General features: G+C 38.1%; 1 protein-coding gene across 2 annotated transcripts in view; it reads left to right on the top strand.

The window, feature by feature from the left end:
• Positions 1-18,668, top strand: part of PPARGC1A (peroxisome proliferator-activated receptor gamma, coactivator 1 alpha) — a 454,316-nt gene that overhangs the window by 331,330 nt on the left and 104,318 nt on the right. The window contains exon 1 of one of the 2 annotated variants that reach the window (XM_010839915.1): positions 16,203-17,694. The exons of the other annotated variant lie outside the window; for it this stretch is intronic. Within the exon in view, the coding sequence (XP_010838217.1) occupies positions 17,647-17,694 (48 nt within the window). The 5' untranslated portion in view covers positions 16,203-17,646. Of the gene's footprint in view, positions 1-16,202; positions 17,695-18,668 lie in introns of those variants that run through there. 2 annotated transcript variants of the gene reach the window in all.

Here is an 18,668-nt window from a genome sequence, read left to right as displayed (position 1 = left end):
GTTTTCAAGATTTTTCTTTCACGTGAAACTCTGATCTTTAAAAATGCCTCTGTTACACATTGAGTTGGGACTCACTGTAATCTCTAAGCTGAGTTGTCATTTCTACTTTCTCTTCTCTAAGTAGGCAAGACACCCCCAGAGAGGGAAGCATGAAGCCTGGTCCTCATTCACCTTTGCATATTCATAAATCTCAATGTCTATCCCATCGGCCTGTAGGTACAGAAACTTTACTGCATACATTTTACTTAAAAAAAAAAAAAAAAAAAAAAAGCTTTAGGAAGGGAGAGACAGGGAGGAGTGGGAGGACAGAGAAATAGTTGGATCTGAGAAATCAGACAAGGAAGTGGGCATTTGTGTAGCTCCCCCTGCAGGTGAGGCCTGGATTCTGCAGCCTCTTACCTACACACCCTGAACTTTTGTGGAATCCCATGGTTAAGCCTGCAAGGTAGGCATTGTGTTCATTTTCTAGATGGATAGATGAAGACTCAGAGAAATTAAGTAGTTCGGCTTGTGGGATGGAGGTGTAGAGGTGGTTTCGTACTCGTGTTTGTGTCTGGCATTCCTTGCTGAGGGCACGGTCTTCACAGACAATGTATTCTATGTCTATCTGAATTAGATTCTGCTTCAAAGTGTTTGTTCTTAGCAGCTTAATTTACATACCTAGAAAGGGATCATGATTATGAACTTGGCTTAATGCTCTTTTAGAAAGTGAGTTTCTTTTTATAAAATCATTATCTTCAGACTAGACCTCAAAATACTGCAAAACCAAAGCACACACGTTTCATTCCTACTCAGTTACAATGAGTATGGTTTTGATTTTTTTTTTAGGCATTGTGGTGATGGTGGCCATGGAGATTTCAGAATTAATCACACGCGTCTACCTTCCAGGTGACCATAGTCTGTCCCTGTTTGCCTTTGTTCCTCTACGCTCTGGGAGGTGTGAGGATATCAGAGCACACAGTCTATTCTGGCTTTGAACTCTGGGCCATTGACTTTGGAACCTGCTCCTGTGAATGATGGCCTTCTAGTCCACCAAGTGACCCAAGGACTTGAGGTCTTAGTTATAATTGTTTCAAAACCAGCACCAGAAAATTCTGCAAGCCTACACTGAAATCCATTCAGTGGAGTTTGTTTTATTGATATTTCATAAATCACAGGAGATTACAAAACCATGTTTTTTAGCCTTTCTTTCTGGATACTTTTACCACAGTGAGCTTTGAATGGCCCTAACTCATGCAGCCTTTTTGTATTTGTCCACACTTCAAGCGGAGTCTATAAAATATATATTGTAAGTTTATTCAGTTATTCGTATTTAGAGTCAAGGTTCCGGTCTATTTGCTGAGTTCTGTTCTAGAGAGAGATAAACACGTTGTTTGTACTTCCTGGTATAGATTTGTAAGAGAGTAGATATGTGGCATGGAAAACATTTTTTGTAGTGTGATTTGCCATGTGGCCTTAAGACGTGTTGTAATCAGGCCTTCGTTTGCAATTGCCACCTTCAGAAGGAGTCTTAATTTCATTTAGGGAGAAGAGTGGAGGGAAAAGAGTGGCCTTGTAATGAGGGTTTCTTTTTCTCAGGGGATGCTCTCAATGATCTGAATCAGACACCCCAAGTTAACTTCAGCGGTTGATCCACAGAAAAAGGGACATTCTTTTAAATGATTTGCAAAATCACATTCAAAGAGACCTGTGGTATGGTTACTGCTGGCCAGAGCAGGCTACCATGTACTGACTGTATTCCTGTCTGAGCTCTGCCTTTTCTTAACTTGCCTGGCAGTTTTAGCTAAATGAGTTGGTGTTTGCTTCTGAATGTGAAGCTCTGGCCCCCTTCTGATTAGTGGAGAGACTCCTAGATGTCTAAGTTATTTGACTTTAAGGCACAAGCAAAAAATGCCATATTTCTGCATAGTCTGCAGAATATCTTCAGTCAGACAAGACTGACTTCAGGTTCCAGGTCTCACACATACCAGCTTTTTGTCTTTAGAAAAGTTACCCTCTCTAAGATTCAGAATTTATCCCTAGAATTGACAGAATATTAGTACTTGCTTCCCCTGTTAGTGCAAGAACTAAGTGAGATAATCCACAGAACTACTCAGTACACTGCTTGGCACACAGCAAATATTCCCTAGATGTTAGCTATAATTTTCTTATTGCTATTATTTTTACTCTATGTCAGAGAAGTATGGACTATGAATGTTAGAGGTAGAATGTTATCTAGAAATAGAAAAGACCCTGTTCTTTGAAAGCTGAAGAAGAAGAGGGGGAAAAAGGAGCCCCGTACTTCATTTCCCATCCTTCAAACTTGTTTATTACAGTAGTAGGTTGCCATGGAAACTTTCGGGATTAAGATGGTATTATTGAGTTAAGCATTCAATAAACATCTCAGGAAAGAAATCTAAGACATGTATGCACACCATAAGTAGTTTTCAAATGAAAGGGTTATTTGGGGGCAAAGAGGGGATGGCAGTTACTGACTTGCTTGTCTCATGGGAGTGGCCTGAGAGAATGACGATCGAGTTGAAACTGTGATCATCACCCTGCTTTTGCCTCTTTGAGGGCCGTTCCACAAAGTTGTCAGTAGTTACAGCCAGAATTTCAAAATGGGAAGCTGCTCTTTACGTACCAGGGAGTGTGGCTTTCCAAAATAGATTCTGAAGTCGAAAAGAACTCTGAGTGTTTTTTGAGAAGGGCTGACCTCCTTTCATGCCACTTACTGTGAATTAAAGCTGCGAGGGAGAACTAGTTCGGGCATGTGGTCCAGCACTTACAGCCGCCTCTGCCAGGGAACAAGATTTGTGTTTCTAAGGAGATACAACAAAAAGGAGAATGCTTCAAGAGCCAGCGGCTGTCAGAGTGTAAAAGTATCTATGTTCAGAAAGGGAAACAGAAGTTGAATTAAGTAATCTTATACAGAAGTTACAGGGTGCCCTTCTGCTAATAATTCGTAAATGCAAAAGCAAATAGTTGTGGTCACAAAGGGCTTAGTACATCTCAGCTGATTTGAGTTCTCAGACTCGAACTGGATGTGATTGGTATTGACCTGCTCTGTGCATGTGATTTTCAGATGGTCTGACTCTTGTCTGTCATTTTCTTGGGTTGTATTAGTAACAGAGACAGAGGGTGACATATTCCAGCAGAGGTTTAGGCAGCCAGTTGACAATGAGAGGCGGAAAAACTCTCATTCTACCAACCAGAACAGCAAAACAGAATCCTCTACCAGTGTCTTGAATGCCAGTGTCAGCCCATTTGCAAATGTTTAATCAGTGATTAGCATGGAAGGATGCCCTGGATGGATTCCTTGGATAAAGTATCATCACAGGACAGAAATCACAGGGAGAGTGCACCAAGGAAAAATTACAGTACAGCTATATTTACTTTGTGCCGCTGCAGTGGGGTTTTATTTTCCACAGTTGGAAAGGGAACCACCTGTCTGAACTGCTGATGTCATAGAGCTCCCTCGAGACACAGGGCTGTTGGAAAGCACATGATACTGTATGTATTTGCTCTTACGTCCATATCAGGCTAAGATTGGGTTTCAAATCTGTGCCCTATTGTGGAGTTCATTGAGCAGTGACTCCCAGGTGCCCTCCCACGTCACCATGCCCTTGTGAATTAAAAAGTCGTGTGTGTGAGCCCCCATCGTGAGTGTTCCCTCGACCTGCTGTGCAACTATTTACACTGCAGTAAAATGAATGACATGCATCCTAGGGGTTATCATTTATGGACTCAGTTCTGAAAGTGAGTATGGAGAGACATGGTCTCTGCCCCCAGCCTCCTGCTGATGTCTTGGCTTTTATTTTCTTTCTAATTATCAGGATTTAAAAATATATATCTTTCTCAGATTTGGAGGTTTCATGTGTGGATTGTTAAAGAGGGAAAAAAAGAGAATAGAATGAGTAGCATTGAAACATGTACATTACCATGTGTGAAATAGACTGCTAATGGGAATTGCTGTGTATATAGCACAGGGAGTTCAGCCTGTTGCTCTGTGATGACCTAGAGGGATGAGATGGAGGGTTTGGGTGGGAGGCTCAAGAGGGAGGGGATATATGTATACTTATGGCTGATACACATTATTGTGCAAAAATCACACAACATTGTAAAGCAATTATCCTCCAATTAAAAATAAATTTTAAAAATTTAAATTAAAAAAAGAATAGGATGTGCCAATCTTTTAAATTTTTTGCTTATTTATTTAACTTAATTTTTTTGTGTGTGGCGTGTCACTGTGGGGGAATTGTTATGGAATGAATGAATGAATGCCTAATGCCTGATTTGGAAAGGAAAAGGCTGGAGAGTATGACCATGCAGCTTCAAGGCACCTATTGAATTATAATAATTATTTTTTAAGATGCTGAAGTGTTGTATAACCACTGCTCCAATTCTTTGTATCTAGGGTAGAATCAAGCCTTTTAAACATTGCCCCTTAAGGCAACATAAAGGCTACTGCATTGCACAACTCCAGGGGGCACCATTTCCGTCGTCATCCAGGACTCACACTCATACCATCCTGCTGACTATATGTCCAATCCCAGAAAATATGATGCTATTAACATTACTCAAACATTTCATAAAAATAGAATTGTTACCAATGATTGCAGAAGGCATGCTATCAGTGAAGTTGTTCATTATTTTAATAGTACCATGTATCTGAATTTGAATATCTTTACCAACTTGCAAATTATATGGTTGTTACACAAAGTAGGTAGAAAACAGAGTTTCTGAGAGTGTAAATTACATTCTTGGGCCACATCAAATCAATGTCCTATTAGGGATCAGAACCAGGGTTCTTAATTCCCAGACTTCCCATGATGCACACCCTCAATTAAATTAATATTTTAAATGATGCTTGGTACTTTTCCTCAAATCTTAGGAACAGAGTAAATAGGATGGGCTAAGACCCCCTGGTTCATCTAATCTTTCCCCTAGTGTAAGATTTTCCTCTGAACCATTAAAAGTGTTATAATATATGATTGATATTAATTAGTTTTCTGTAAAGTACTGCACTCCTTAACATGAACTGAACTAGAAATAAATATATTACCATGAATTAAGATTTTATTAGTTGCGAAGAAGAATTGGATGAAGGCACCTATGTGAAATCCTAAGTACAGGCATCCAATTGAATTAATGCCAGCACTGCCTTGAGATTAATTTGAGTGCTGAATAAGAAATAGTATACCATAACATAACTGTGTTTACTGAATCATTTTTGGCATCCAAAACTAAAGCTACATTATAAATGCAACAACAGGCTTTTCTCCCTTGGAAGAGAGAAGCGAGTGCATTTTGTAATTCAAGTGAATGTTACCCACTGAAAAATGCCTCTAGTCCCCAGGAAGAGAACAGGCTTCTTGAGGACCTTGCATGCTCATCCCTCAGAGTTCGCATACTTTGTTCTGCTCTGGGCTTCTGCAGCCTGGTCAAGTTTTGGAATATGATCAGCTCTATTTTCTCTCTACCCACCAATCTGAAGCACCTGGTTAGACCTCACTTTATAAGTTTCCATCTCATTATTATCTATATGTTTTGAAAAGGTATGGAAGGTGTTGAAAAGATATACGGGGTTGCCTCAGGGATGTTCCTGATTATGTAAGGAGAGTGGGTTATACAGCATTTAATACAGGGCTGTGAGAGAATACGGTGAAGCTCCAAGGATCACTGTTCACTAATGGGGATGGAAGTGATGCGCCTAGAGGTGAGTCCTGCTCGCACTCTGCCCTAACACCCCTTTACATTCTGAAAGCCGCTGACTCTCCAGTCACTCATTTTATATGCATCTATATCGCTTACTTGAGATGAGTGCAAAACTTTAGGCCACCACTGCCAAGTAGGAAGATTATGGCCATCATATATATACTTTGAAATTTTCTAGTAGCCACATTTACAAAAGGTAAATTTAAATTTAATAACATCTTTTATTTTTCACAATATGTTCAAAATATTATATCAACATGTCATCACTATAACTTGTTAATATCTTCTATTCAGTTTTTCACATTTAAGACTTTGAAATCTTCTGTATATTTTGTATTGACAGAACATCTCAGTTTTGACTAGACACATTTCAAATGCTCAGGACCATGAGTGGTTAGTGGCTGTTGCATTGGACAGCACCGTTTTCAAAGTATATCCCTACTTGGCAGCATATCCTGACACAGAAAAATTACTTGAAAGAAAAAAAATACCTTAAATATCTAAAATAAAATATAACATATCCTTTACATCACTTTATCAATTTCAAAATTAATTGTATGATTGATCACAAATTCCAGAAGAATGTGAATGCTGAGACGATGTATTTGATGGGCCACTGGTGGCAAAATTGACTTTATATTGAATTGTTTTGCTTCTGTGGCTTTGTTTTCCATTTTTGCCCCCATAGATAGCATCATTTTAAAACATGATTTGCTACTTGGTGGGTCTTCTCGGATTTGCAAACTCATGGTATCTTGTCAGTTTTCAGGCCCCATATGGATGTCTTGCTTCTTAACAGAGAAACTCTTGAAAGACTGTTAGCTCAGATCACTTTTGTGGCCAGCATCATGGAAACAAAAACTGCTCTCTGCAATTGCTGCTTCTGATCTCTTTAGAAGTAGACCCGGGTCAGGACTGGTGTGAGGCTGGTTTTCCCTTTCTTCACGTACAGACATTTGACATCCTAAAAGTGTAGGTGATGATTCTGTGTGTGCACCCAGAGAAAGTCGGCTGAATGTTAAGACTTCAAAAGAAAGTCTGCTCTGCTTTGTTTCTAGAATGGTTTCTAGATGAGGAAGCCAGGAAAGAGCAGATCTCTGTATTTACTCTGATGGTGCTTGATGTTCAATGAGTTTTACATATTGGTGTGTGGATAACAGGTATCATTACTGAGTACTTATTATATGCCAAGAGTTAGGTGCGTATACATCTCATTGAACCCTAACACCAATCATGTAAAGTAGGTATTAATATTTATATTGCCATTTTCACAGCTAAAAATGAGAGATCAGATAATTAAACTCACTTGGGTTCACACAGACAGGTGTATGTGTATGCTAAGTCGCTTCAGTAACATCTGACTCTCTGGGACCTCTGTCCATGGGAATCTCCAGGCAAGAATACTGGAATGGGTTGCCATACCCTCCTCTAGGGGATCTTCCTGATCCAGGGATCGAGCCCACATTTTTTATGTCTCCTGCATTGGCAGGCGGGTTCTTTACCACTCTTGCCACCAGGGAATCAGACAGATACCCAATGGCAGATCTGTACTGACTGACCCCAAAAGTTATGTTCTCAGAGAAGAGGACCAGGTTTTCACACCAAGTTGATGACCCCCTTTAATAGTGAACTTTAAACCAAAGGCAAAGTACTAAAGTTTATGAGTTGAAAGTTTCTTTCACTTCATTTAATAAATACATTCAGAGAAGTGAGTTAACCAGAGACAATTATGTGATATGGCTTATACGTGGAATCTTAAAAACATGGTACAAGTGAACTTTTTTGCAAAACAGAAATAGAGTCGCCAATGTAGAAAACAAACTTATGGTTACCATGGGGGAAGGGAGGGGCAGGGATACATTGGGAAATTAAGATTGACATATACACACTACCCTAGATGATCTCTTGCACTGGGGGCAGATTCTTTACCATCTGAGCCACCAGGGACTCATATATAAAATAGATAACTAATAAGGACCTACTGTATAGCACAGAGAACTCTATTCAATACTCTGTAATGACCTATATGGGGAAAGAATCTAAAACTAGAGTGGTTACATGTATATGTATAACTAATTCACTTTGCTGTATACTTGAAACTAATATAATATGGTAAACCAACTATAGTCCAATGAAAATTAAAAAAAAAAAAAGAAAGAATTCAGATACTTAATCTTATCTCATCTTTTGATAGAATATAAATTTAGACAATTGAAATGGCTTTGTCCAAGGTCCACATTGGGTCTCTTGATTCCTACTCCACTTCTGATTGTCTGTGTGGTTTATTGGCTTCTTTAAGGTTAGTTGAACATTCAGAATTTTTTTAACAGGAAGGTAGCAAACTTTAAAATTTGGAGTATGGGAAGATTTTCTTCTCTTTCTTCTCTGTGCATTTTAGACTTTTTACTGATATATACTATGAATACTGAAAAGTGCATGTATCATACGGGTTGAGTTCATGAACTTTCACTAACTGACCATATCCATGGAACCAGAATTGACAGCAAGAAATAAACCATAACTAGCTTTCTGGAGGGCTTCCCAGGTAGCTCAGTGGTAAAGAATCAGTGCAAGAGTCACAGGAGACAAGGGTTCCACCCTGGGTCAAGAAGATCTCCTGGAGAAGGAAATGACAACCTGCTCCAGTATTCTTTCCTGGGAAATTCCATGAACAGAGGAGCCTGGCGGGCTCCCATCCATGGGGCCGCAAAGAGTCTGACATGACTGAGTGACTGAGCAACCACAAGTATTTCTGGAGCCCCTTGCCCACACCATGCTCGCAGCTTCTAACCAAACCAAAGTCAGTCTCTAACCTGACTTCTGGCTTAATAAATTAGGTATATCTGTTTCCGTACTTATTCATATAATGGCTAGAGTAATCATCAAACATATACTTTTTGAGTGTGTCTGGCTTATTTATCTTCACATTATATTTGCTGGAATTATGCACATTTTCACGTATAGTAGACTTTTTTTTCATTCTCACTGATGTATTTGGCTATACTTTTGAAGTGTAAGAATCTCAACAACCATAATATTGCCAGTGGAATTAATAAGTTTATTGAACTTTAATTACTATTTAAATTGCTTTTTAAAAGAGTATTAAGCTTACTTTTATTTGATTCAGTCTAAAACAAAATAAAATAACAAACTCAATTATGGAGGCTTAGCGGTCGCAATGTAAGGTATATCCCAGCAAACCACTCTTGTCCTGTGTTTTTACGCAATATTCAACATAGGGTAATATAATAGGGAAAACAAAGAGGGCACAGTCTGAAAATACCCGCAAGAGAGTGCCGAGTTGGAGTTCCCACTAAATAGCTTTGTATGGCTGTGTAAAAGGTTAGGTGTGGCCTATTTTTAGGTATCCTACATGGAAATGGATGTACTAAGATGGATGGTAGAAAGTTATACCTCAGGAGTTGTCAGAGATTTTTGTTTTGAAAAGAGGTAGGAAAAGAATCCTTTCTGATCATCTGCTTCGGGCAAAGTACATCCTGGGCTCTTTAACGCTTTTGAACTGTTGAAAAGGGAAACTTGTAAATTGCCTTTTGAAGATTTGTTTCACAGGCCCAGAAATCAAGCTATCTTATGTTAGTTTTCTTGTTTCTCTTTTTCTGGGTGCAAGAAAATGGGAAGTGTAATCTGTCTTGCGAGAGGATACTGCTGGGGTGTCCAGCACTGTACGTGCTGGTGGTTTATCAAGCACCTTTTTCCTTACCGAGGTTTATCATTTCCCTGATTTTCCTCCACTATTACCAGGACTCATTCTCCAAATGTTCTGTTAGAGGAATGTAGTATGTCTGAGGCTATTCATTCAGCACTAAGGGACGATCTCTAAGTGGATGGTATTATTTGGCTCTGAAGCACAGATCTTCCTTCTGCTAAATAGGGTCGTATGTACAAAGAAAAGAGCTAAACAGGACAACTGCATAACTCCCAGTGATACATCAACTATTTATCCTGTGATACATCCTGATTTAATATATTTGCTAACAATGCCAGGATAGCATATGTTAGGCATTTGTCCTTCTTTTCTACATCCACATTCTATAGTAACATCTCAGATGATCTTTCTCAAATTAAAAAAAAAAAAAAGGTAAGGTCTCCTTTTACCAAATACTATGAGCTTTTTATTTAATGGGCCAAATGCTCTGGTAATAGAAGGCAGGAATGTTACTTTAAGCTCTTGTTTCCATGGACCTTATTCCTATTTACAAAACCCTAAATTTCAGATCCATCCACCCTTCTAAATCTTCTCTCTCTGGGTAACATTATTTCATACCCATTGTAAAACCAAATCACATGTTAGTATGTTAAATTACATCTATATGCAGGCATAAGTGAATAGTCACTATCATATCAACTGTGTGTTTTTCATCCTTACTATGCAAGCAGGGACCTGATCGTCAGCGTGACTTGTACCGTTTAATAGAGTTAATGATAAACAAGATGAAATCTTGCTATTTCTCTGGGGCAATGACCTGGGCTTTGTAAGATCCTCGGATCTGTAGAAACTGGCCTTCTTATGGGCAATATTCATGAAAGTATTATATATTTCCAGTCCTCATTTATTCTTTTTCTGGAATGGTTAGGAAGTTTAAAGATCCATATTTCTATGAGAATGTGCTTTTACTTTTCCTACACATTCTCCCTGATTTCTAGTTCCTTTGAACAGTGCAACATTTGCATTCACCCTGTGCAAAGAAGCTTTCCCAAGTCTCCTGTCTCTGTCAGGGCAGAGACATCACTGCATTTGAGAGTTGACAGGGATCTTAGATATAACTGAATCTGACCACCTCTATCGACAGATGAGGAAACTGAGGCTAGAATCATTAAGTGAACTGCCCAAAGTTGAATTGCAGAACCCATATCCTTCCTACCCTCTTTTTCCATCCGTTCTGGGCTAAATCAAGATCCACAGAGTCACTCGACTTATTAAGAAGACTTGAGCCTCATGTCATCACTTGAAATCTTAAGAATTTGGCCTTGGTTTCATCCCTGTGAACCATCTTCTCATGAAAATTCTTAATGGTCACAATAATGATCACCCAAGTGTAGGAAGAGTAATTTGCAGGGAAGATCCATAAAACTGCAAGAACACTAATTTGAAGAGGCTGACAGTACAGCTTTCACTCCTGTGGAGATGGTCAGCCTTCTAGGGGAAAGGGGAGGTCAAGGTCTCATGTGACATTTGGAGAACCCAGAATGAGGTTCCTGCCCAAGAACAGGGCTGAAACGTGACAGCATTTACACAGGTGGCTCCACATTCAGGAACAGATTGTGGTACAGAAATTCACTTGCAAGTTGCTGGTTTGAAATTTGGACTGCATTTTTCGCACCAGTCAATTTCAGTTGTCTCCTATCAAAGCCACATCTCCAACAGCTCTTCCCTTCTTCCTTCTATAACCGCCCCATCTTATTCCCAGCTGGTAAAAATCCCTTCTTGAGAAATTTTCTTAATACTTTAGTCACACCATTCTAAAAGTATTTACTTTTTTTTCCCCTTGGTATGTGCTTCTGAACACCATTAGATGCAAGAAGGGAGAAAAAAATATGATGAACAAATATAGATGCTTTTGTATAAATAACTGAAATCTCCTTAACTGTACCAAGGATAATTGCATTTTTCAATGGAATGTTTGTTTCACTTAACTGGTGACATTTCAAGTTGACAAACAAAGTGTAGATGGCTATGGCATCTGGGGTCAGTGATTTGGGCCCAGCTCTCAGGCAAGCTTAATAGCTGAAAGCTTTCTTTTCCCCAGAATTCAGAGCTCAGAGTGTTTTTCAGGGGGCCAGATAGTAACTTCTCCCAGCCTTGCATCCTGAGTGGAGTGGCTATTAGACTTGATAGGCAGAAATGGCTTTCTTTTAGATATATGATGAATATTGAAGTTTATAGTGGATATCAGAGGCTGTTTCTATTTGTTACATTCCCTGTATGTTAAGAATGCATAGTTATAAGTCTGAATCTCTATATTTCTTTAAAAAAATGAATAGTTTTATTCTTCTGAATATAAAAGCTGTACATGTTTATCTCAGAAAATTTAAAAATTATAGAAAGACACATATATTCACACATAGAAAAATATAAAAGAACTTATGTCATTGGCCACTATTAACACCTTGTTATATTTTCTCCTTATCCTCTTTGTGCTTCTGTTTTTCTGAGTGTTATTTATATGTAAATTTTTGTGACTATAGTTTCTTCAAATATAATTTTAAACCTTAATATATTTTGAACATTTTCTTATTATGCTATTAAATATATTTTACTACAGTTTTTAATGATAGCGTTGAGTATATATACATACTGAGTATGTCTGTATGAATATATATATACAGTGTTCCATAATTTATTTTGTCAGGGCATTATTGTTGGAGACTTACACTGCTTTCAAGTTTTCAATAATGTAAATTATGTAGCATTGACTATCTCCACACTAAAATTCTTTCCATGTATCCCCCTGTTATTTCCTTAAGATGAAGTTCTAGAAGTAGAATTTTTGGGTCTATGGGGTTGCCCATTTTTAACATTTTTGACACATATTGCCTGCTTGTCCCCTAGAAAAATCTCTGCTCATTTATAATACGACCAGTGGTATTTGACATCTATTTTTTATTGAGCTGCTAAATGCAGAGGTCAGTCTTAGAAGTGGTCTTCTTGGTTAAGAATATTTCCTCAAAAATCCTGTGTCTAGTTGGGATAGCAATAGAAAGTAGGATTTTATACAAGGCATCACAAAATTTAGCTTAGACCTTAAGCTAATTACTTCCTAAGATGAGAATTTATTTCCTTTCTACATCCTCACATTTTTAGGATATATATTTACTCTGCTAGAGTAAATTCAAATGCCAAAGCACTGGGAAAATATACAACAGAAATAAAAGCAAAATAACCAAAACCCTTCCAAGTCTGATCTGGTGGGATTAAAAAAAAAAAAGGAAAAAAAAACTTCACTTATTTAATTCTTCCATCTCAAGAATAGTTGAAAATACAATTTACTTCACTACAATCAAAAGAAGTTAAGCTCATTAGGACCCCAGCTCTAGAAATAAGTACCAAAGGGAACTGCTTGACTAACAATTTTTTTTTCAACTTAATAATTGTGTACCCTAATTTTCTCTGGCCCTCAGGAACTTCAGTTAGGGGATAAAATGTTTTTCTTACTAAGTGAGTTATGTTATTGAGGATCAGTAGGACTTTAACATTTTAAATAATAACATTTAATAAAATAGCATGTGCTTTATATTAAGTTAAAAAAAAATACCAAATAACCCTGTTGAACAGTTCTTGTTTAAACAATCAATAACTCACTGTATTTTACATAAATTAACCTGAAATAATTAAGGTAAATGAAAATGTCTGTAAATGCTCAAATACATCAGACGAAATCAGATTTTAACCATCCTTTTATTATCTCTTATCTGTGGGCCTAATTAGCATACTTTTTGCCTTACGTTTAATTTAGTCCAACTGACTGCAATTTGGACTAATTCGTAGGTAATTTTTTGTTTTAGTGTGAGAAGTTCCAAGAGCAGGTTTTGAGATCCATGTTAAAATACGGGCTCAATTGCCTAGAGCTGGTCGGCAGACAATTTCACTGGAGATGAGAGAGAGGTTGCTGAAGTTGTTTATCACCTCTAAGTTTACTGAAAAATAAAATAAATAAATGAATGCTAGGAGGCAATAAAGTTGTCTACTGATTTTCCTCTATTTGTTGCCCGAATATGCTTAGTTCACACTGACATCACCATGGTGGTTTTGTGTAAAATATTCATTTTAGAGTCCTGTAGACTAGGCCCCTTTATTATACCCTGCCCTCCTACCAGCTTCTGTGCCCTGCACAGCCACAGCTTCGAACACGTCCCAGGGGCTCAGAGCACGTGCTCAGACACTGATGTGGAGTTTCAGGATCAATGAGCCCCTCCAGGAATTAAAAGCCAGCAATTGAATGCCTGTTAGTAATGATTAACTTTAAAAATATTAGCCATTCTGGGCAGATCCCTTTCCTTTCTAGGCAGGTAACATTCCCAGGAATGTTGGTTTCCCATTAAATAGACAGTCTCTAGGTTATAAATTTGCCTCAGGGGACTTAGCTGTGCTTTTGATTTGAGAATGAATGTTAACCTTATGTATGAAACTTCAGTCTTCCAAGGAGGATTTTTAGAGATCTATATGCTGTTTTTGACTGTTATCTAAAATCCTGGCTCTGTCTTATTTTTCTCAGTTATAAAATGGGTACACAGATCATCTTTATTGGATAGTTTTGAGGACTAATTGATTGAAATGTGCTGTCTAAACTGCTGATCTCAATGTCTAGCCCTTATAAACTCTGCTGTAGGTTTTCTTCTCCCTTTTTCTTTCTTGAAAATTTTCAGCCTGAAGTTTATTCTTATGTAGTTTATTGTAAACTTAGAAAAACAAATGAAAAAAGATATTTATGCTAGTAGCTCTCTTTACTTCTGAGTTCTCACCTATACATGTAATAATTAGATCAAAACCAATTGTCTTTGCTGTTGTCTACTTGGGTAATTCAGTTTGACTGAGTTTATTTTTTAGATATGGCAGTTGTCTGAAATATGGAGGGGAGCAAAAGCCTGGAATTTGGGGCAGGAGTGGGGATTGAAACCTAAATGTTATGTTCTTAGTTACATTTTTTCCAAAGAATTGAATTAGTCTCTTGAAGGTGTATTTTCTCTTCTGTTATCAACTTTAAGGATAGATCCTCTTGCCTCCACCTATGTTTGAGTCTTGAGAAACGTTAACAGAACTTCTGAGCAGAGAAAATCCATTGGGGTGGAATCCAAGCTCTATGTAGATATGGAACATCATGTGTACTCAACAGATGTTAATAAATACCTCCTTCTATTGTTGAGACAAAATGGGGTTGATTTGGGTGTGCATTTAATGTTTAGTGAAAGAACCTTGTACCTAGAAACTGTATATTTTAAGGAGGACAGGAATCTGGATATTGAGGAAAGTAGCATTGCTTCTTTCATATCATTCTCCATTTTTAATGTCTGTCATCCCCCAAATTGTAAGTTCCCCTGTGTCCATGACATTTGCTGTCTTGGAAGCCCTTACAATACATTGCTGTGGACACAGTAAGGTTTCAATAGATCTTTGTTGATTGAAACCAAACATTTGGAAATTGTGGAGGCAGAATTGATGAAGGGGTAATAAGAGGGCCGCAGGGAGAAAGGAAGGGAAACAGTCAAGGTAGAGAGGGAATCAAATATAGAAACTTCCTGGGAAAGACCAAGGTTGATGAGTGACTGACAATTTTTGTTTTCCTAAGAAAAGAAAAACTGGACATAAGAGAAATTTTAATCTGAAGAGCTAATTAACCAAATTATAAGAACTCTAAAATATCCCTCTCATTAGTTATCTTTTTGAGACAAAAAACAAAAGATAGTGGAAGTTATTATAATTTGCCCCAAGGATCTAGATAAATTTGTATGTGTATACAGTAATAGAAATTTGCGAGAAAAATTGTGGTAGGCTGTAGTTTATAAATCATTTCAATGTTTTGACTTCTGACTAACCCCTCTTCATGATAGTAAGAAAAAAAAGTATATGTATAATTTCCCATTATTTGTAAGAGGGAGAATGTGCCAGTGAACTGTGTACACACACACACACATATCCACCTTTGGTTTCAGTAGGTGCTGATTTAATTAAGAAAAAGTGGAACTAGGTGGCAAAAAAGACAAACAAGAAAGCCCTGACAACATAATGTAAACAGGTTGAAATATCAAAAGCAATAATACAGAGTATTCCAGTGTAAAGAACTTCTCTAAAAGATTTAAATAAGATTAATATAAATATATATACACACACACACATATATAATGGATGCCTCGCATTCAGTGAACACGAATAAAAATATCAGAGAATATCACGACACAGGGATCACCTGATGATAATGAATAAACATCAGCTCTTCTTGGTCAAATGACCAATATTATTTCACAGTTGACTGTTTTGAGGGCAGAGCCAATGACCTTTGCCCTGCATTTTAATAATTTACTATAGTTTTACATTAAATCAGAATATAATTGTGAAGAAAATTAGTGTTTCTTTCTGGGGAATGCAGAGTAATGCCACTAATTGCATGTATAAAAGCCTTCCTGAGATTGTATTTTCCTGTTCTTTCTTGATTTAGAAAATTAAAACTACGGTAATTTTCCACTCTTTGTAAGAGGCAAAATGTGCCAGTGAAATGTATTCAGCTAACTTAAAATGTCAATGCTTTTGCCCATCTTTTTATGTCCGGTAATGACAAACTGTCAATTTCATCACATTATTCAGGAATATACTAGCAACTTGTTGCAGATATCAGAGTAAGCGAATTTTTTTAAAGAGTTGTGATCTGAAAGAATAAACAGTCTGATTTTTTTTTCTTTTTGGGTTGTTTTTTCTTTCACCTTAATATTTGAGTGACTTTTTAGTTAGAGCAAATCACCATTTTTTTCTTGATAAAGGGAAGGACAATAGAGAATTCATTAAGTTAAACTTAGTAGAATAAAAAATTAAACAAATAGTGCTTGAGAATTATTTTTAGATACCTGGGGAACTTTTTTTCAGATAAAATATTATCAAGTAAAAGAATCGAGCTGATTTTAAAAGTATATGGATTTTATTCACAAATACACAACCACGTGTACATCACTCTGGAACTTGGAAGGGTTAAATCGGACCACTGTGGGGTTGTGGAAGTGTTTCCCAGAGTTGTCTAGTACCTTGAATTTGTTATGGATTCGATGTGTAGTGTTATTCTAAAACAGTTGCACCTGCGTTAGCTCTCATTGTCTCAGGCTCGAAGCTGAAAAATTCAAAAAATGAAAAAGCTCAAGAAATGAATATTTCTGTTAATAACATGTTGGTATTTTCCCCCGACTCCATGAACATTCTTGATCTCACAGGCAAAATGCACAACCCAGGGCACTAGGGTTGGAATCCAGTGTTTATTCAAAAAGGCACCCTAAGGCAGTTAGAGAGGGAATGCTACATGTATGGGGGAAAAAGGCAGCTGGAAACTAAGCTGATCTGGGCACAAACTGCAGTGACTGTCTTTACTAACTTGTTTTCTGAGAACTATGAGAGAAATGGAAATGATTTGAAGGACCCTGAAAGGATGGTATTTTGTTGCTTGTTCTCCTTATATGGAGCAAAGCAAAGTGCAGTAACACTTCTCGGGAGCTGGTATTCCCTGCTGCCACGGGGACAGCCGTTTTCTGCGTGGAGGAGTTTGTTTATACCTTAAGAAATATAGTCTGTTTTGTTGATTAAATAAGCAAAAAAAAAAAGTCATGCCTCATCCTCTGCTTTCAAACACTCCCCCAATTAGAAAATATCTCATAAAAATGCATCATGTGATACTATCTTGCTTTAGTCCCAAACTGAGTTCACTTGGATGTCTTCAAATTTGAGTCCTGAGGGAGTACACATTTGAGCTAAGAATGTAGTTACTCTGTCATGAAATAGGGAGCTTTGCCACTTGCTTGTTTTGGAAGGAAAATAAATTAAAAAAAGATTGCAGGGGATTTTAGTTATTATATCGCCAGGGCTCTGTTTAGAGTTGGTGGCATTCAAAGCTGGCTTTAGTCACAGCATGATGCTCCAAAAGTCCAAGTGTTCCCTTTCTTTCTTTCTTTCTTCTTTCCGTTTTCTTTTTTTTTTTAAGCGTTACTTCACTGAGGCAGAGGGCTGCCTTTGAGTGACGTCACAAGTTTGAGCAGCTAGCAGCACAGGAGAAGGGAGGCTGGGTGAGTGACAGCCCAGCCTACTTTTTAATAGCTTTGTCATGTGACTGGGGACTGTAGTAAGACAGGTGCCTTCAGTTCACTCTCAGTAAGGGGCTGGTTGCCTGCATGAGTGTGTGCTCTGTGTCACTGTGGATTGGAGTTGAAACAGCTTGATTGGCGTCATTCAGGAGCTGGATGGCGTGGGACATGTGCAACCAGGACTCTGTATGGAGTGACATCGAGGTGAGCTGGGGCTGGGCTCGGCACTGCAGCCAGGACCAAAGCTTCCCTCGCGATGCAAATATTCCTGTGAGGGGGGGAAGGGCTTGGGTTTGGGTGAGGAAAGGAGGCAGAAAAGTAGCCGGGGGCAGGTGCTTTTGGAAGAGAATCTCAATCTTATCTTAACTCCTATAAGTTTGCTATTTTAAGGCGACTCTGAGATACCTTGAACAAATCAAAGCTTAGCTGCTGTCATCAGGATCTGTTGCAGTTAGAAACTCTTTCCATGTGCCTTTGGCTCTGTTTCTACTCATATGCAATATTTATGCTCTAAGATATTGATATGAATCAGAAGCTGAAGTCTTTCCAGTGGTGTTTAGTGGCCTGGTTGGAAAAATGCCATTTCTATTTATAATAAGATGAAGATAAAAATATTAAAATGGATGGACTCAAATCTAGTCAGTTTTGACTCTAGTCCGGATTTTTTTTTCTTCTCTCTCTGTTCATCAGACGGAGAACTCAGAAAATCCTAAATAATCCTGCTGGGCTATTTTAGATTGCTTTTCCCACAGAACACAAAACAACAAAAGCTGATTCCTTTAAAACTCCTCTGTGTGATTGAAAGCTTTGGCCAGCAAAAAAAAAAAAAAAAAAAAGACCTGCTTTACAGTGCAAGGTTTTCCATTAGCATCTGGGCAGGGAAGCCAATGGTTAAAACTGTCTGTACCACGGAGAGCTGCCTGAAGCCGGAGAGAGAATAGAGTTTATGCAGGACTGTGTGTGGAGCTGCTCGCTGCTTGTGTAAAAATAGACGGCAATACATCAATTCCACAGTCTCTGCTGGCTACAATTCATACAGGGGGAGAAAAAAAGCAAGCCGGTTTCCTCGTAATCTCTGGAGTCTCGAGTGACTAGCAGGGGGGGACGGAGGACGGCGGCATGTTTGCATTCAACACAATGGAATGTTCTCGGAAAGTTTGGCCAACTTGGGAAACAAG

The sequence above is a fragment of the Bison bison genome, unplaced genomic scaffold, assembly GCF_000754665.1.
Source record: "Bison bison bison isolate TAMUID 2011002044 unplaced genomic scaffold, Bison_UMD1.0 scf7180017864136, whole genome shotgun sequence".
In the NCBI taxonomy this organism is placed as follows: domain Eukaryota; kingdom Metazoa; phylum Chordata; class Mammalia; order Artiodactyla; family Bovidae; genus Bison; species Bison bison.
The sequence above is the reverse complement of the archived record's forward strand: the minus strand, read 5'-3'. Positions and strand labels throughout refer to the sequence as shown.